Source organism: Electrophorus electricus, chromosome 24 (assembly GCF_041902795.1).
Source record: "Electrophorus electricus isolate QZ-2024a chromosome 24, ASM4190279v1, whole genome shotgun sequence".
Classification (NCBI taxonomy): Eukaryota; Metazoa; Chordata; class Actinopteri; order Gymnotiformes; family Gymnotidae; genus Electrophorus; species Electrophorus electricus.
The window spans coordinates 14,781,564-14,802,344 of record NC_137520.1 but is presented as its reverse complement, the minus strand read 5'-3'; the positions used below and the strand labels follow the sequence as shown (position 1 = coordinate 14,802,344).

At 42.4% G+C, this 20,781-nt stretch overlaps 1 protein-coding gene across 3 annotated transcripts in view; it reads right to left on the bottom strand.

The window, feature by feature from the left end:
- LOC113572339 (fibulin-2-like) overlaps positions 1 to 19,640 on the bottom strand; it is a 29,073-nt gene extending 9,433 nt beyond the window's left edge. Inside the window, exons 1-9 of one of the 3 annotated variants that reach the window (XM_081707054.1) lie at positions 19,511 to 19,566; positions 19,041 to 19,060; positions 13,164 to 14,615; positions 4,809 to 4,923; positions 4,516 to 4,645; positions 3,159 to 3,345; positions 1,953 to 2,168; positions 906 to 1,010; positions 389 to 490 (exon numbers count right to left, since the gene is read on the bottom strand). In XM_081707054.1, coding sequence (XP_081563180.1) covers positions 389 to 490; positions 906 to 1,010; positions 1,953 to 2,168; positions 3,159 to 3,345; positions 4,516 to 4,645; positions 4,809 to 4,923; positions 13,164 to 14,520 — 2,212 coding nt within the window. In that variant the 5' untranslated portion in view covers positions 14,521 to 14,615; positions 19,041 to 19,060; positions 19,511 to 19,566. Of the gene's footprint in view, positions 1 to 388; positions 491 to 905; positions 1,011 to 1,952; positions 2,169 to 3,158; positions 3,346 to 4,515; positions 4,646 to 4,808; positions 4,924 to 13,163; positions 14,616 to 19,040; positions 19,061 to 19,510 lie in introns of all 3 variants that reach the window. The other 2 variants (XM_081707055.1, XM_027001792.3) reach the window with 2 other exon arrangements.
- Between the last annotated feature and the right edge of the window lie 1,141 nt (positions 19,641 to 20,781).

Below are 20,781 nucleotides of genomic sequence, written 5' to 3'. Positions count from 1 at the left end.
AGCAAGTGCTGATGGAGGTATATACTGCAGTAACTCTCTCTAGACTCCTGCAAGTGCATTCCACTGCTCCCCCTCACCTGACTCAATGCTGCCCTCCTGTTGGAAGAAACACTAGATCTATTGTATAAGCAGCATGAGTGTGTGTGTGTGTGTGTGTGTGTGTGTGTGTGTGTGTGTGTGTGTGTGTGTTAACACACCTGCATGCTCTATTTGTACACTTCAGTACCTGGGCTGCCAAGCACTCAAGGAAAATCTAAATTACACAGACACAGTTAGCTAGATTATGCTCGCTTACAACCATCTTAAGGGCTTGTGCTGATCAGAAATGAGCCATTCAGATGTGGGTAAAGTCACGAGTAGTTCATGTGTGCTATAAAAAGGCACATACCCTCACACGAGCGTCTGTCAGCCAGCAGCGAGAACCCTGGGAAACAGAAGCAGACAGGCCTCCCGGCCACCAGGGAGCACTGCTGCTCACACGGGCCAATTCCTGCAGAAGGACAACGGTTGTCTTGGTGATACTACTCATAAATGCGGAAAGTCCCCAGCCCTGTGTGTGTGATGAGTGATTCACAGTTAGCTGGCCTTTTCCCTTCCCCTTTGCTCTTTTAGGATTCCTGCCTGACGCCAGCACACTGGGGTACCAGGGTGGCACCCGAACCAGGAGACTTCAAGCCGAGATCACGCAGGACCCAAACGTGTCAGCGCAGCTCAGTAACACTGGAGTGATATGGTTGAGAAAGCCAAATTTGTTTGTTGGAAATATGTGATTTTGTGGTATAGGCTTTCTGTTGCCTTACTGGGTGGAGCTGAACCCTCAAAGCAATTAAAAAAATATCTACAGCTAAGCCAGGGACATGATGAACTCAGATCTGACTCTCTCAGGTGTCAAGCACGTCACTTACCTTCGCATGGGCCTGGGATGCCAGGAGGTGCTGAGGATGGCGTCTCAGCTGGGCTCACTGTGGGGGCCTCGTTCTCTGTCAGTGTGTTTTCCTCATCTACCATCACTGTAGATACACACACACACGCACACACACACATACATACACACATACATACATATACACATACATACGTACATACGTACACACATGCACACACACAACCCAAACCAAGCAGCCAGAAAGGGGACTGCAATTATGTAATGCAAATCTTTCCACTTATGTGGTGTGGTGGAGGAAAGGAACTTGGATCTGGTGTTGGATGTTTCCTTCACCAATAGTAGAGCAGGCAGAGGGTTAAACATGTGATGTGTGCGAGAGCTGAGGTTATGAACCTGTACAAGTATCGTTATTTTTCCAGTGTCATTCTGGGATTGAGCCGCACTATAATTTCCTGTGAAAGTGGCCTGCCTTTCCTTCCTGTTCAGACTTGTCCACTGAAGTCTTTTGAAAGCCTTTACTGGCAGGCAACAAAAGCGGCCACTGTAGGTCTTACACATGCTTGGACAGAAGACGCTACTTTCCAGCTACCTAATACCATGAACAAAATGTGTGTATGAACAATATATTGTCTTTCAATCTGTAGACATTCCTGAATAGCACTGACCATTTAGGAAAGAGCAGAGAAGAAAAAAATGGTTATTTTTGGCTATTACGGTTATTGGTGACCTTAAGAAACAGTCAGCATGCTGGGCCCAGAAGCTTCTCCATGTCTTATTTGGATAAATATTATCAGTCAATCTAAGAGGCTTCAGAGGAAGGAACTCTAGTTTCAATAAGGAAGGTAATTGGCCTTCCAGTGAAGACAAATAACCTTAACCCCCCCACCCCAACACATGCACATGCACACACACACACACACACACACACACACACACACACACACACACACACACACACACACACACTCTTTTTGGCTACAGGAGTCTCTCTAATTTTCTAAATCTACCTACTGACTCTCTGTGACCCTCATTCTCCCTCTTCTCTGCTGGTGGTTCGTGTTCTCACCCTGTACGCAGCTGATCCCGTCTGGCTGTAACGTGTAGCCAGGGAAGCACGCGCAGGTGTAGGAGCCTGGTGTGTTGATGCACCGCTGAGGGCACAGCTGCCCAGCGTACAACTCACACTCGTCCACTTCCTGCACCTCCTCCACCTCCTCCACCAGGTTCTCGGTGTCCTCAGCCCCTCCCAGGGAGAAAGCACGCCTGTTCCCACTGTCTGAAACTGGCAAGAATGAGGTGTTTTCACAGACACGTGAGCTGGCACAGACTCTTTCACATGCCTGTAGTGTTGGGTCAAAGCCGCAGAATTTCAACAGCTCCATAATTCAGAGCTTTATGAGTACAGCCCAAAAAAAGTAATTCAAAAGCAAATGTAAATACTGTGCTTCACAACATGCACACAGACGTGTACACAGTCAGCGTTAGCAGGGTAAAACCAACCCTCTACACATACATCTCAACCCAAACAGACAACTGAGTAAATGTTTCCAGGAGCGTGTTATTGTAAGCCCTGATGACTGACCCCAGCACAGGCTCTGGTGTATGTTTCATTATTGTAAGCCCTGGGGACTGACCCCACAACAGGCTCTGGTGCATGTTTCATTATTGTAAGCCCTGGGGACTGACCCCACAACAGGCTCTGGTGCATGTTTCATTATTGTAAGCCCTAGGGGCTGACCCCACAACAGGCTCTGGTGCATGTTTTATTATTGTAAGCCCTGGGGACTGACCCCACAACAGGCTCTGGTGCATGTTTCATTATTGTAAGCCCTAGGGGCTGACCCCACAACAGGTTCTGGTGCATGTTTCATTATTGTAAGCCCTAGGGGCTGACCCCACAACAGGCTCTGGTGCATGTTTCAGTGGTTTGCTGCATCTAAGACAGCCTGGCAAAGCTTTACTGTCTTATTTCTTTCTGCAAAGAACAAACTGGTATCTCTGCAAGACTGTCACTTCATCAGTGAGCACTGGACACTAGACAGGCTCAGGCAGGGGAAGGCCAGCAAGGTGAGCTGAGCTGTCATACTCCACTTCTATCAGCAGCCACGTCTCATCTGACCTGTGCTATATAGGCTGGATCTCAGATCTCGGTCACAGGCTGGTCTGTGAGAAACACCCTATGACATGAGCTGAGTGTTGAACTTGGGTTTGTGTGTGTGTGTGTGTGTGGGTGTGCGTGTGTGGGTGTGAGTGGGTGGGTAGAATAAAATACCTCGCTTTGGTGGGGTGGTAGGGTGGGGTTGGTCGCTCTCCCTGATTGTGCTCCAGCCATCTCCATCCAGCCCCAGGCAGCATGTGTGGATGACATGTCTGCACGGATAACCCAGGCCCTGGGGAGCCTCACAGTTCTGCCTCTCCACACGCAAACGCAGGCCCAGTGCACAGCACCTGCAACACTCCTGCACAGCACAGACACATCACCTCACTCAACTGCACAGCACAGTCACAGACACATCACATCACTCAACTGCACAGCACAGACACATCACATCACTCAACTGCACAGCACAGACACATCACATCACTCAACTGCACAGCGCAGACACATCACATCACTCAACTGCACAGCACAGTCACAGACACATCACTCAACTGCACAGCACAGACACATCACATCACCCAACTGCACAGCAGTCACAGACACACATCACATCACTCAACTGCTCAGCACAGACACACATCACATCACTCAACTGCACAGTACAGACACATCACATCACTCAACTGCACAGTACAGACACATTACTCAACTGCACAGCACAGACACATCACATCACTCAACTGCACAGTACAGACACATCACATCACTCAACTGCACAGCAGTCACAGACACACATCACATCACTCAAATGCTCAGCACAGACACAGACACACAATCCAGTCCAGAGGACTCTCGGCCAGTGCAATTTTTTTCTCTCTCCTGGTTCCAAACCCACCTCAGTCAGGTAATTGGGGCCTTATAGCGCTGATTGCATTTGGAAATGGTACACAACCAAGAGAACGGACTGGCTGGGAGTTTGGCTCCAGTCCTGAAGACTGGATTTAAAATCCTGGATTCCGGACCGTAACAATGTGGGCAGACATGTTACCTGAGTTATGAGCTTTCCAGAGTCCACAAATGAGGCATGTTAAAAGCTACTTAGTTAACTCCTGAACTAAAGCTTGACGCATGACACAGTTCAAAAACACTTTCTGGATTTGGACATTTGATATCTTACAGTGAAGTTACATAAACTTGTAAACCTGGAGGTGCCAGAATGACCTTCAAAACAATTCAGACTGACAGGAAATGTTTTAATGAGACATTATAGTGTTCTTCCCCTTGCTTTGAACTCAAGTTACTCAAAGCTGTCATTACACAAAATATCAGACTGAGCCATGTCATTTTTGACTTTCTCTAAAATTTATTCCAGGAAGTCTCTCATTGGACTGGCATCTGGAATCTGAAAAGGTTACACATTCAAATTAAATAAAGTAATTTGATTACAGGATGTCTAAACACTATATCTTTCACTTTGAGGGCTTGCCCATATAATGGCCTGCACAGAAAGCTAGAGTACATGACTCGCCTTGTAGGAGTCTGTTCCACAAACATCACTGCGGCCATCGGCACAGGCCTGTCCCTGCCTGGCTGCAGTAAGACCAGCCACACACCTGCTCTCTCTCAAAGACCCCAAACAGCACTGCCTCTGCGCAGTCCTAGTGTGGAAAAGTCACAGGAGTCAGAAGGAAAGAAATGAAACAAAGTTAAAAACAGAAACCGAGCACTCCAAGTGAAATGTGATCCTGTTGTCTATGTGCAATTCCACATCTTGTGTGGTTACTACATGGAGTACCTTAAAGAGTAAATGGATTTAATTACCAGCAGACTGAGTGTGAGTCCAACATGGGAGGCACCATGTTGTTGCAGTCGTCACGAGAAGAAGCCCAGTTCTCACCTGCTTCACAACACACCTGAACCATCTCCCCAGGAGAGACTGCACACACATACACACACACACACACACACACACACACACACACACACACACACACACACACACACACACACACACACACACACACACACACACACACACACACACATATATCTGGCATATTGAATGAAGAGTAATTGAAGAGACCTATGAATAATTCAATTATTTGAGTCAGAGCCTCTGCATTTTAACTTCCATTGCCACTTCAGTGAGATCAGACAAACTGAAATCTGAAATATGTTACTATAATTTTACAAACCTTGAGTTATACATAAAAGAAGTGTAATCACATGAAGAGTGTGTTTACAGAGTGTATTGTCTGGGTGCTGCACACTCTAGAATGTTATGGTACAGAGTGTTCAAAAGTACAGAGAGTTCAAAACACTATCAAAGTGTGAGTGACATCCTGGTTCTCTGATATGCTCATTGCTTGAGTTTCATTCCCAGGTTGGTATGGAATGAAATTTTGGATTTGTTGTTCACCTTTTTTCTTTTTGCAATTTTTTATTATATATATTTATGCCTCATTTAGTAATGGTCTGTATATAATAATTCTGAATCACCTAAAATAAACTACTATAAAAATTATAATGGTAATGATAATGGAATGAATGCTAAAGAATCATCACAACAGACTGGTGTAAAGGAGAAGGCAGGTCCTTGTCAGACTGGTGTTGTAAAGGAGAAGGCAGGTCCTTGTCAGACTACTGCTGTTGTAAAGGAGAAGGCAGGTCCTTATCAGACTCCTGCTATTGTAAAGGAGAAGGCAGGTCCTTGTCAGACTACTGCTGTTGTAAAGGAGAAGGCAGGTCCTTATCAGACTCCTGCTATTGTAAAGGAGAAGGCAGGTCCTTGTCAGACTACTGTCATTGTAAAGGAGAAGGCAGGTCCTTGTCAGTGTGATAGGCCTTTATAGATGCACTTACGTTACATACTACAACTCCCTTGCACCTACCCTCACAGGTGCTTTTCAGAGGTGTAAAAAGCCCCTCAATAGAGTGAAGCTGTTGTGACACTCAGTTCAACAGCTGTCCTCCACCCCATTCGTCACTGGCCAGTTTATAACCATAGGACCATTACTGACCAGGTGTTATTTGGATGGTAGGACACTGCATGGTAGTAGTATGGATGTAAGGGTATGGATGTGACTCCAAATTATAATTTGTAGTCATAACCTTTCTACAGTTTTATACACATTAAACCTTCACCCGCATTTATTTCCACTGGTTGTATGTAACTGGGGTAGGGGTGGTTAAACTGCAGTAAGTACTGTAACTACAGCCCACTACACAAGCAGCCACAGATAAGGTTCCTAACAGTGGGCAAATAGAGAAGAGAAATGACTAGAGAACAACATTCTCTGTAGAAAGTCACTAATTCGGCTTATGCAATGCTCAGCACATTCACTTTTTCTGACAGAGTTGCCTGCTTCTTTAGCATGCCCGAGTGTTTGGCTTTTTTGCTCCAGGCTGAACGTGTGTATGCTGCCCAGAGCAGAAGTGTGCCCATTGTTTGCAATAACACTCACAAACATGTTTCTAGTTTTGCAAGTAGGAGAAAGATCTGAAGCAGGATTGTGTGCTTAGTCAGCTAACTTCATGCTTAGTTTCATGTGAACCTCCATTTTCTTTTGTACAATGGTGCTACATCGCCATGGCAACTTACGCTGCACATCTAACCTGCTTAGGGGGGCGCACGAAGGTCAGGGGAAAAAAGTATAGTAAACCAGCTCTTGGACCAGTCCATTGTCAGATTTCCTATTGTTCCAAATTGAACTTCCCCAGTATTGTGTGAAAATGGCTTCAACATTCCAAGCATTTATAGGAGTACAAACTGTGAGACGAGCACCTTGTCCCAGATCTAGAAGGCTGAATATTCGGGTGGAGGCTGATCCCGCCAAGTCTATTTCAACCTTCCACCCCCCACCCCAATTTAGCACTAAGTCATTTTTACCACCAAAAACTAGTGAACAGTGTTTATGAAAGTGCAGTTCATGTGAGATGAAGATCAGAATGCGTTGTAGTCTTCAAATGAACCAGAAGGGATCATCACCCTTATTGAGGCAGCTAAGTTTAACATTCTGTTCATTATATCGACAGGGCAAATATCCAAACAGCCCATCACACACTCTGTATTGCTTTTTGCTGCTATAACTGGTTCAGACTATATTGCATTACTCACATTTCTGTAGTAGGCTATGATTTCCTCTGCTGAAGGTTTCCTCAGCTTGGTGTGTTTTAAACATCACACACACATGTGGGATTAACCACAGCCTTATCAAAAACTGGATCATCAAAGGAAATTTTTAACCACTGTCATAAGACGAGTTAGCCGCATATGGATCTCTTAGGTTTTGTGAAGCTGAAAGTTCGGAGATATGTGGGCCTCCCAGAGAGAACTCCAACATCCAGCAATAAGTGACAGAAAGAACCATCATTTCAAGATCCAGAGGGTTTGCTTATGGTTGAATTGTGTGTAAACAAAGGAATAAAAACAAAGGATGCTTTACCATACCTCTAAAAAAATAATAATTTACGACATTTAAGAAATAATGATATTTACTGTAGATATTTACTGTAGAAAAGAAAAACAAAATTTTATAAAATCCTTTAATCTCTCCTTTAATTAAACTTGTGTTCTCATCTCCCACTAAATCTTCCTTTGGGAAATGTTTGGCATCGGAGAGAATGGTGTATGTGCTGTAGGACCATTGAGCAGAGTACAAAACCCTCAGGAACCCTCTAATTTATCTGACAGCACACCCCAGACAGAGACCATGCAGTGTAACCCCACAGCGAGGCAAAAAGCAGCTTGTAGAGTTCTGCAAAACAAGGATGAATTGTGAAACAAACACAAGCTTAACACAGACACTTATCTTTGAACCCGCTAGCAAGGTAAGGCGTGACAGAATCATGTGATTTGCTGCATGGACTGCAACATTCATTTTCCCTACTGCCACTGCTGCACTGGCAGAACAGCAATTATTTCTGAAAAGTGTCAGTGTGTGTATGTGTGTGTGTGTGTGTGTGTGTGTGAGAGAGAGAGAAACATGAGAGAGAGAGAGAGAGAGAGAGAGAGAGAGAGAGAGAGAGAGAGAGAGCACATGGATCTGTAATTTTGTGATGCACTCGACTTCTTTTCCAGTGCTGTACAGACTCTCATCTTATTTAAAAGCAAGATAACAGGCCTGTGAATTAAAGGTTATGTTTCAATACAGGATACTAAACTAAATGACCTAACCTTAATATGGGCACTTCATCTGACGTTTGAGTCCACATTTGGCTGCAAACATATTGTGGTATGACGGTCCCCTGCTGGGCCCAGAACAAAGAAAGGAAGAGAAAGTGGTGGAGTGTCTACTCTGCTGGTCCCACCCATAAGGTTTTACACACTCTCCAGTCTCCAAACATACTGAATAGAAAGCTGTCAGCATGATCTAACTGACTGTCTCTGGAGTTCTCCTGCTGAGTGAGTGAGTGAGTGTGTGTGTGTGTGTGTGTGTGTGTGTGTGTGTCAATGTATAATTTATTTAATATAATTTGTATATGGTTTCTGTATAAACCAAAAGCTAAAAAATGTACTCTAAAAAACCTTTTTAAGTTTCTAAGAGGCCTTTCTATTGATGGTCCTGTTACCATGTCAGCTTTCATTAAAAAGTGTGTGTATGACCACAGCAATTAAACCAATTATTAAGACCTGATTACAATGACAGCATTTAGCTGATGCTTTTATCCAAAGCAACTTACAAGGTTTGGGTGGTCCAAAGCTGGTTGATGGACAAACAGAAATATGCTTCAAAAACATGATTGGAAAATATGCCTGAAATTGAAAATGGAAAAAGTCATTCTGGGAGCATTTCTTTTTTTCTATTACAGTTCTTCTTTCCATGTCCACATGGATTTTCCAGTGACCTTCTACTTTACCTTTTGGCACCTTCGATCCTCCATTGATTATGATGACTGAACAGTATGTGTACGTATCCCCCAACGGAGCTTTAATCCACCCGTGCTGACCTTTGCGTAGGTGGAGGGTAATTGTAACATAACAGAATCGAAGCAGCCCAGAGTTTCAGGGGAGAAGATGAGACGTGGGACGACTTTCTCCCTACCCCTGGGATGAAGTCATAAAAGACAATGACGTAACCCTGAGAGGCTTATTCCTCATTCATTGCTACCCAGAGTATATAAATGGGCCACACCAGTGCAGTGGATGACAGCTAACAGTGCCATGAGACGAGCTCACACTACAGCATGTCAGCTCATTCCACTTCCACTACTTTGTAAACTCTGTTTTCTGATTTTTTTTCTCATGTTTTTCTCCATAAATTAGTTGTAATCAGTTCCCACCATCAGGTAAGTCTCCCCTGTTACATGACAGTAGCCAATCAAGAAGGGCGAGGGCTGTCACATGCTTCCTCTGAGGCACATGCAGATGCAGCCAATCACCGTATCTTTCTACCTGGTTGTTTATGCAACATCAAGGGGCGGCGTAACACACTCGGAAGACAGTACAATCTACCTCTTTCTGATGCATGAGCTCAAAATCTCCCCCATGATTGGTCAGTGTCACTGTGACTGACTGATACCACCCCTTCCTCCCTGAGAGCACAGTCAGTTTTCTCTCTCAGGCTCCCATCCATAGATGGCTATGACATCATCAGGGATCACGCTCACAGTCTCCTGATGATGCGGGGACTACTTTATCTTTATATATATATATATATATATATATATATATATATATATATATATATATATATATATATATATATATATATATATATATATATATATATATATATAGCTGACAAGACAATATAAGCTTTCGTTGATTGTTAGTGACATTAGCATTATTTGGTTAGCCTGCTCTTAAACCACATACTCAAAAAGAGTCACCAGGTCATCTGATGTTTAATTTAGTTTATTTTTATGCCAAATCAAACTAGACCTGTGATCCAAAGGCAAGGCAATAGCAGTAGTCTCCTGAGACTCTTCCAGTGAAATTAATGCACATCTACTAAAGTAGTAGGCAGGCAGACTGAATTGGTCCACCACTAACCCTTCTCGGCCCTGTTCAGAGGCTGACACAAGGCATTCCTCATGGAGATTAGTGCTAACGCCTTTTCCTGCTCTACAGGATGTCACGGTCCTGGAATTATTCTCTTCACTCACTGACATTCCCAGCTGGACCCAAGCTGTGCCAACTAGCCCAAAAAACTCTACGTCTCAGGTAGTCTGTCCTCGCATCTACACACTGTCCAACAGGACATGGTATCGTAGTGAGCCAGGCATCCAAAAGCAACAAGGAACTCAGCATCAAACAATCCATTAGCAAATGCCATTCAAAACACGGTCTTATGTACTGCGTTGCAATGTTTAGCCTGCAGAGAAGCCAAGTTTATTCCTGTCTCTCCAGTTAACTCCACCATTGCTGAACTCTAGCTGGGAACTGTAAATAAGACATCGAGCAAACCCTTGTTTGATCCCAGAAGAGCAGGGCTCTAAAGAAGCCCTGGAGGAATGTCTTGCAGCTTACAGTCACAGCACGCACACAACAGATCCATTTGGCTATAAAGCATGAAAGCTGGGGAAGAAATGAGGCGCTTGTAGAGGGGAGAGCAGGTCTGAACCCCCTCACACTGCTGGAGAAGGCTGTAGTCCAGCACCAGCTCAGTCGCCGACTGCAGACAGACGTGGGAGCCAGCGGCTTTAAAAACCCTCCTACATGAAACATTACTCAAGGTTCAGGCTGCAGTGATGTGTTTTTTGTTTGTTTGGGTTTTTTTTTTTTTTGCATCATGAGGCTAACTACTTCTTGTGGTATATTTGATTTATATGGTATGAATCTGTATTTCAATTTCCTGTGTCACCATTAGTGTTTATATAACACGTTACAGACCTTAAATGTGACTGCATTGAATGTCTTGCTATTGTTTGTAATGAAAAATTGTGTGGATGTGCAGTCAACAAAAATGACCTCTGCAGTAATGGCATCATGAACCATTAAGTGGTTTCAATGGCCTTTCTCCCTCTCTCGTGTCATTATTTGCAGTTGTACACTGGGGAGGTTACTATCAAAATATTATGAGTCTCTAAAATGGGAAAATAGTTGAACTAGCTAGCAAAGATGTTGGTTTCATGCCAGAGCAGAAACTCCATGCTGTTCGTTTGGCCCATTTTCTGTGCACTTAAACACATCACATGATGTACAACATGCAGGAAGCACCATTTCTATAATTGAGAAGCACCTTTAGCCTAAAGGAGTCAGTATTTCTCTTGAGGGTCATTTTGCATTTCATAAACTAAAGGAGTGGAAAGTGAGAGAGAAAGCAACAGGAGGGCAGACCAGTTCATTTCTGAACCATAACATATGTTTAGTAACATAAGCCAACTAATAAATGGATAAAGAGACACAGGAATTTCATTCAGTGCATCAAGTCACCATTTTCACATAGTTAATGTAACAATCAGTGTTTCTTCTGTCATAACCAAATAAAGTTTGTCAGCCCAGCAACTAACGAGTAAAACACACATTTAGTTCCAGAAGCATTCACAGTCACTGAGGTAGAAAAAACACATCTGCACCACCAGTTTAACCTTTAAATGCATAGCAAGTAGCCTCATAAACAAATACATTCTAAATACATTTTATGTATCTTTATTATCTTGGGAGGAGGGAAGGGGTATAGGGTGTGGGGGCGAGCTGGTGGGCGAAGATGCCCCGGGGTGTGTGTCTGTGTGTGTGTGTGTGACACTTAGGGCTGTATGTTATGTGCAAAAAAATTATACCTCAGTATTTAAGATAAATATTATGATAACGATCTGAATATCAGTATGGTTTTACACTTGATATTCTAAGTGATGATTAAATATAACCTAACTACTTTATAATAAATTGATTTGGAAAATAGTTGCTTTACAAAATATTAAGCACAGTGACAACTAACTGTCTTGACTAACACTAAGCAGGATACATATAATAAATAAACATGTATAAGAAACAAGGCTGAGTTCTTCCTGCAAGTAGCAACAGAGCGAGCGGCGCCCACAGAGTCCGTGTGCTGTCGTAGGATACGATGGTGTTTGGATCAGAATCTGCTCCGCGTGAGAATGCACGGATTTGTTGATCCCTGTGTAAGCCCCAAGCTGCTGTTTGTGTGTGTGTGTATGTGTGTGTGTGTGTGTGAAGAACATCCTATCTGATCAGGGAATCTGGGGCAGTGCAAAAACAATAAAAAAACAGCAACAACAACGAACCAGCCCACCTAATTACCTCATTACTCGAGGCTTAAAAATAGATGATACTGAAAAAACAGCTCCTGTTCAGACTGGTTTCTAGAATGTAATCATCTCCAATTCTAAAACAGTTAAAAACCTAAATAGACAATTACATTATCACTTGTATTTGCTCTCATATTCAGGCCTATTGAATATTGCAGTGCACAGTGGGAAATCGCAAAAAGAACAAGCCAAGAATCCAAAATTATTGTTCAGATACTGAAAAAAACGGCCATCATTCAGGGTTACAGGAGACCATAATCCCATAATCCTATAATCCTTTGTTTATTAGGCTACTTTGCCCAAATGCTCCACTTTATTTTATATCTGTGTGGTGGTATAATTACCCATAATTCCTGAGTGATATCATAAGTGAAGTGGGACTGTCTGTTCCCATTTGTCAAGGCTTGTATTTACCCTACTGCAAACAAGAGAACCACAAATAATCCTCGAATGTGCATATGAAATGGAGTACAAAATAGAATGTTTAGTTTGAGAAGACCACAGGGTCTGATGGAACAGTTCTTACTGTTGCATTAATACAGAGGAAAGTGGCATTAAAAGAGAATGAATCATGAACCTGAGCCTGGACATCCCGGCTTCTGTACACAATTACAGGACACGATTTCTTTCTGCTGCACCAGATCTTGTTATTTTGAGCATTGTACCATAGAGAGCGCTGCATAACTCTGGTCCCCTGTGTCGGGTAGGTGTATGGGTGGCTGGGAGAACTTACAGCTTACTGTGCTAAAGGTCTAAAGCTGTATGTAGTAATGATCGAGTCATTAATGACATGCTCTTGGACTTCTTCTTTTCTGCAGTACACAAACTTCCATACTGCAATACAAGCAACTACACAGGGTATAACTGCATATTTTGTATTCAGTTTGACATGAACATTCATGTCTGCCCCACTGTACTTACCTAGTAATGGTTGCTTCACATAATGGTAGCTTCACTCACCCCCATGGTCACCTGACTTTGGAGAGATATCTTTAACATCCTGTTTGCTCTCCTCTCGGTAGCTGACCATCGTCTGCGGCTGCCTGGGAGACTTGTGTTCCTCCCTATTCACTGGTGGTGTGTTGGTGGGGTTGAACTGCAGTTCAGTAACAGTGTTATGTCCTGTGCTTATGGGGTGTAGCCTTGTTTGCCGGTAAGTAGATTCCTCATCCTTCCCCATGCCCCTATAGCTGGTGCTATAGCCCTCGCTGTGGGGGTGACCAACATTGCTGATTGGCTTCTCATCAGCCCAGGCAGTGTGTGTGCCATCCCTTATCAGACTGGCCTTCTCCGTCTGGTCGTATTGAGGGCTCCGCCCTTCAGAGGTTTCTGGCTGAGAGGCAGGGTTCTCTGAAACCAAAGCTCTTTCAGGAGTTACATTCTGACCCTCTTGAATTGTAGTGGTGGGGACCATTGGTGTAGGAGAGCTCATGTCTTCTCCTGCTTCCCTAAATTCTGTGTCATATGTGTCCAGACTCTCTTTAAGCTCTTTTCTGGAGTTTGCATGTTGATCTACAAGGGGAAAGTGAGCTTCAGGGCTGGTATTTGCAAAAGACTGAATAGAACTTTCTGTGCGTGACATTGCAATGGCTGTAGGTAAATACTCAGAGTCCTCATTTTCATCAAACTCTGAAGTGTTCTCAGTGTAAAGGGGCAGTGAATTAATAGGGAGTTTATGATGATGTTTGGTGGGGGGGTGAACAGGAACCCTGTGTTTGGCAATGTGGAGCTCATTCTCATTCTGTTCATTCTCCTTGGAGTCTGAGGGCAGTATGCCTTCCTTCACTGTTGTTGATTTGCACTCAGGAATAGTGGAGCACATCAAGTCTCCTCCATCATTTGGACAGTGGCAAACCTGGCAAGGGTCCATGTGGAAGGAGTGGCCTGCTTCGTACTTCTGACTCCTGTAGACGCATCCGATCCGCAAACAATGGGCACAGCCTTCGGTGGGCTCTGACAGATCAATGCAGTTAGAGGGGATGTCAGGGCATGGGATGAAGTGGCAGGCTATTCTCCCCCCGCCCGTGGGACAGTAGCACTCTGTGCTGCCAAAGTCCACCAAGTAGGACTTTCCCTCTGGAACCCTTCCGTTTCTGAACCCTGCGCTGATGCAGTCATAGTACTGATAACCTTCACACTTGCAACCTCGCTGGACACAGGACACGCAGCAGTCTCCTTTCTCCAGCACCTCCTCGATGCAGTTCTCCAGTACAGGACAGTCCACATCTGTGCAGTCCCTCTGACCGAGGCACGTGGGGAGGCAAAGCTGCAGGGCCCAAACGATGACCAACAACTTCACACAAGTTTGTTTAATCATTCTTTGCCGCTTCAAGTCTTGCCCTGTTGAAACCTCTGCAGCCTGTCAGGGGTTCGAACAACACGGTGGCTGCTTTTGTGCTCTGCCTTGTTGTTCTACAGTAAAAAATGAGAGACATGTGTGTTATTGTTATCGCCATATTGTGTGCCATACTGTTTCATCCAGTCTAAATCGTTGGATGTAAAACTGAGCTGAGCCTTACAACTGCAGACATGTCACAGACACGTTACATAAAACATGTGAAAACCTGCCTTATGTTGTAAAACAGGCTTAAGACAACACAGAGCCATATGTTTAACATAAAATCCAAACACATTGTAACTTATGATAGACATACAATAGTGACAGTATTCTTTTAGTGCGTTAGCTGTTTACACATTGTGTTACAGGCAATAAAACCTTATGGGGCTAAAAAAAAGCGTTGATAGAACTACTTTTACTGTGGCAGAACTCCTTTGAGTTTTTGATGGGTCTACACTATAATTATAATATATACATATATAATTAATACAAAAAGAAATTACAAAATAATCAGAACAAGCCATCTCTTCTCATGAATTCTGTAAACAAGTAAAAGCAACAGGGAGTTACGGGGATTATGAACCGAGTGAGGGCTATATGGATGTCAGCCTCCATTCGGAGTATACAGACGTCAGCTTCCGATCGGACTCGGAGGTCAATTAGGTGGAGAATCCGGCGATGGAGGTGGAGGAGGGATTCTCCCTCGGTGATGGGAGTGAAGGGCCTCCAGCGCCCAAGGTACCACCCAAGGCTCCGCCCAGGAGGCTCTGCTCCAGAACAAGTAGGCTGCCCAGCGGGGCTTGCAGGGAGGCATCGTCATCCAGTGAGGACACTCCCTCCACAAAGGCTCGTAAAGGCAAGAAGACAGTGTCACAAGTGTTGGCCCCCGAGACGGACAATCCAGCTGGTGCATCTCCATATATGTGTATGCGGAAGCCAGAGCAGCCGCAGCCAAACAAGCTTGCGAAAGAGGATCCCGTCCAGCCGGGGCAGACTCAGTCAACTATAGGAGGACTGGCTGGGGCTCCTGCTACCTTCCCTAGACTGTTTAATAGTTCTTTATGTAGTCCTGTTCTTGTATCTGTCCTAATCACTGTACCTATCCATGTCCCGATTACTGTGCCAGTTGCTTTGTCCCCCTTTGTGTCAGTGCCTGTGACCGTCAGTGTCTGTCCCTGTCTGTTGTTCCTCCCCTCTGTCTGGCTCGCGCTGGCCCGTGTCGGGTCGCTCGGTCCTTCAGCCTCACAATTTGGCGTTGGTTTCGGGGTCTTTGCCCTATAGGCTGGCGCGCCTGGAGTTGCGCCGTTGGGGAGGGGCTCTGTCATGGTACAGCCCCTGCTCCCTGTGTGTGTGTGTGTTCGTCTATATGGCCACGCCCTCCCTGTGTTTCACACCTGCTCCTCGTTGTGTATCGTTAGTGTGCATGTATATAAGTCTTGTGTTTTTAAGTGGGAATGCTGTCGATGTTTGAACCCTGTTAGCCTGTGAGCCACATAGTCGTCCTTGTTTTGTGTTACAATAAACGTATCATTTTGTTTTACACGACTCATCCCCGCATCCTACTATGGGTCCTCGCGTTACATATACATTTAAAAGACACTGTTTACATATAACTAAATAATATAAACAGCTAACATCCTGCTGTTTCTTAACTTTAGTTTACAGAAGTGCATAACCAAACAGCACACAATTTATATATATATATATATATATATATATATATATATATATATATATATATATATATATATATATATATATTTATTTATTTATTTTTTCCAGCTCAAGTTTAAAAGAGCCGTTATAATAGACATGATAACAGCATTTCTGAATAATCAGGAGCACTCACAGAAGTAGCCAGACCCCTCACAGAAATGCTCAGTATCTGTGCTACACTGTCATCAATTATGTTTTTAAACTGTGGATGGTCTTTAGTGGCATAAAGGGTTACAAAATATTTTAGTTGTTATAGGTATTTGAAAAAAATTATTTTTACACATGATTTTTATATGGTAACACTTAATGTTTTTTGAATGCAGTGTCTAACATACAATGTAGTGCACCAATTGTCTATAATCTGCCCAGTTAAGAGTAGTTAGACCCCACAATTTGGTGGGGTAAGTAGCATCGTCCATATGTACAGTTATGAGTTATTGAGTTATTCTTTAATTTTCCTTCCAATATTACTTAAAACATATCATGTGCATTAATTCTTTAAATAGCAAACTTATTACTTTAAAGGTATCAGAAGTTGAAAAGTTTATTATTGTAGAATTTTGTGAGTTTAACACAAGAGCTGTGGTAACTCAGTCACCAATGAGTTTCTGATTTTTTAGAATCTGTTTTTGTTGATTTCAACAACAAAACATCAAATCTCCATACCCAGCATGTATAATGCCCTCTTTCTGAAGAAGAGCTAGTTTCTGTGAAGTACATCTTTAGCTCTATTTAACTACTCTCTAGGATAACTGCTCTTAATAAAGTATACTTTAAATAAGTCTATTAAATTCATTATATTCCAAAATATTGGACATTACCTTCAACTGTCAAATAATAGAAATCACAGTTCTGACTTTTTAAATACACTTTTCAAAATTAATGGATGCGGCTTAGAAATATGTCTTAAGTGCACTCTTCTTGGTATCCACAGTGGAGAGTACCCCACAGATTCTCCATGTCATAGCATGTCAGTGCACAGACGATGACAGATGTCAGTGCGTAGATCCGGAGCTGTTGTTCCAAAGGGTCAAAGACATCCTACAGTAACATGTTATATTTTTGTTTGTAGAAGTCCTGCTTACTCTTGTGTACATTTGTGGATAGTATAACCTGCTCTAACATGTCGTAGGGTTACAGTCTATCCTCTACTTGCAAATGAGTCCATAAACCCAGCATGTGTTGCCTCTGGGTGTTCAGCATGCTGAAACTGAGAAATTTAGTTAATTTAAGAAACCGTATTTTCTATTCCTCAGAATAAGTGCACTGTCAAAGGCAGGCTCATGCTTCTCGTATTACTTCTCACACACAAATCTCAAAACAAGTCGAGATAAGAAACTTTGGTGAGAAACCTAATTGCATTGTAATTCATGCTTCATTTTCTAGTCTATAAATCACAAGAGTGCTGAATTCAGCAAACTTGATAGTTTTCAGTGAAGCTCATAAAAATGTTGAGATGCACATCCTCTGACCGTTTCGTCTTTTGTATTCCCTGAATCAGGTGGGTTCGTTAGTTTTAAACCACACCGATTCGTAACACGGCTGGCCTTTATTAGTTAATTTGTAGTCTTGCACATTATATTTCACTACATACTGCACCACACTTAGTTCATTTGTTTAGCAACTCTCTCATGTGTGTACCATTTAAAGACATTAACACTGCTCACATTACAGCTTGTACATACTTTCAGATGCTTTGTTTTGATGTGGGCAAGAGAGAGCCAAACAACAGCATACCACAGACACGACAAGCAAAGAATTCGGAAATATGGGCTTTAATGTTTAAAGTGGTAAACCTCATGTAGAATCCACCTGACTCATAAAACAAGATGGGAGACACTGGCATACTGTCAGCGAAAAATATTGAGAAGCAGTGGTGCAGTTTGGGAAATCAGCTCCGGTTCTACACTGCTTCGGTTGGGGGCAGTATTACAGAACATCTTTAGTCATATTCTGAAAGCCAGAACTATATTCAGAGCTTGATTTGAGGTGGAATGCGAACGGATGCGAATCATAAATTGCTTGTTTGTTTGTTTGTTTGTTTTTTACAAGGGCCGCTCCTTGTAAATCTCAGATTTGGCGTTGTCAAGTTCATTTGTTTTGTTTTTTTTAGCAGAAAACAATGCATCATAAGTTTTTTTTCTTTTCAATGTAGGTAAAATGCTCAAAATAAAAAGATATGTGAAAAGATATATAAATTATAATAACAGGCCGAGCTAACGGGAGATTAGCTGCCAATAGCTAACGCCTAACTACTAATAATAAGTAGCAAAAATACCAAAGAAACATTTAGTTAGAAATGTGAAAGAAATATCAAGCAATAAGTTACCAAAATTAAACTAACGTTAACGTGTGGATGTGAGTTTAAACTCGTAAAGCTGTCTTAAGACCTCACGCCTTGCCACGGAAGGGAAAAATAGCCTTTGCTCGCTTTGTGCTTGGGAGGGGCAAAGCTCACCCCTGCCTCCACCCCCCACCCCCCACATCGCCCTGTGGAAAATGATATATGAATATTATATTATTTTTATTATTATTAATTATATATATATATATATATATATATATATATATATATATATATATATATATATATATATATATATATATATATATATATATATATATATTGTTCATTCTCACAAAATACTTAGTATATATTGTTTTATCCAGAAGGGTTTGATCAGAGTACTGCTATCAGAGTACTGCTAAACAAAACAAAAAACAAAATTAGTTCACTTGTCCATTACAGATTAAGAGCCAACAGAGATAGGTCACTGATTTACCTGTTTCAAATACTTAGAATCTTAGCGATTCGAAACACCCATGAAAGGAGAGAGAGAGAGAGAGAGAGAGAGAGAGAGAGAGAGAGAGAGAGAGAGAGAGACAGACAGACAGACAGACAGACAGACAGGGAGAGAGGGATGTATACGACAGATTTAATCAAAATGTGGAAACGTCAAATGACAGCAAGACAATGTAAATATCTTGAATGCCTATGATCGAGTCAAACAGAGCAAATAGAAAAACTCAATAGGCCGCAACCAGCATTAACTAACCAAAATGCATAAATATAGTTGCAAACACATACATAAGTATATTATCGATTTTCTTCGCTCGTATATAACGATATCCTTTCTATGCTCTGACGTTTCTATAACATCTGCATACTATGCATTTACTATGGCGTTTTCTCAGTTGCAAATTATTGCAAAACTCATATTTAGACAATTTCCTAGACAAGAGGAAAACTTACCTGAAGTGCTGAGCTACGTTATCGGTTTCCTCTGGCTCACTCCCGTCCGCGTGCTAACGCAACGGAGTACTTTTTTTTAACTGACGCTCGGGCACTGCGCGCGAAGAGCGGCGGAAAGTTCTCAGAGTGGGAGGGACCCGCCACTAGGGGCGATATACGTCCTTTAACGATATACGTCCTTTAACGATATAACTCCTGTAGCCTCCCCTCCAGTCAAATATGCCTTATGGTATTTTCGTTTGCTCATCTAGCATTTATTTAAAAAAAAAAATCTAATTATCTTTATTACTACACCCTTTAATATTCTTAACACTATAAGGACTATATGACAGTTAAAATGCGGTGTTTCCCGTTATATGAATAACTTTAGCCTCTTTTTCTCTTTATGCTACCTTTAACATAGACATTTTAATCCTGTGAGAAGACAATCTTTTAAATGTATTCAGCATGGAGATTACTGTAAGAGACTACTGCAGATGTAACGCACGCAACAGGATTTAAGTTGTGACAGCAGTGGTTTTATCTGCCCGGGGATGTGGGGTGGCCCCTGCTCAGGGGCCCCTGTTCTAAAGAACAAAAGACATCAGCGTGGGATACAGCAATCCAAAAAGTTCAAGGATCTGTTAGCTGATTTTTCAATTAAAGTTTGTTTTCAGTCAAAAGATTGACTATATTAAGCCTAAAGCTTTCATACTTGTGTTGACCTGAATTTCCAGGTTTGACTGATGTATAATGAGTATTTTAGTTAGTTCTGACCATTTTTAAAAAGTTGGTTGTGTGGATTCAAATACACTTCACCGATGATAACTGCCATTAAAGAAAATGGAAATTTCCAAAGAATGTAGCTACATAGAGACTGAAATCAGATGGCTGCAAAGTCTATATGCTGTCTTGGCAAGCATATTATATGAAATCTACATTCACAGGGCCTATAGGATCCTTTAGTCCTTCCTTCTGACAAAATGTTTTCAGTACAAGTAATATGAGCTGATGGCAGTCTACCTTGGAGAAGGTAATTGCCCACAACTTTTGTTGTTTCTCATTCATGCATGGTCTAATAGTGACTTCTGCCAATACTACCAGTGTGACCCTGTTCCTCTCTCTCTAACAACTAACAACGGCAGATCACTGACCTCTCACTGACCTCTCCTTACTCAGGCACAGCAGCACACCCACACAGGGTGGAGAGTTTAATCTCTGAAAGAGTTGTGGAATCTTTGGTTTTTCTAAATAATTTATTTAGATGTTTTGGTTAATAGGGCATGTGGATG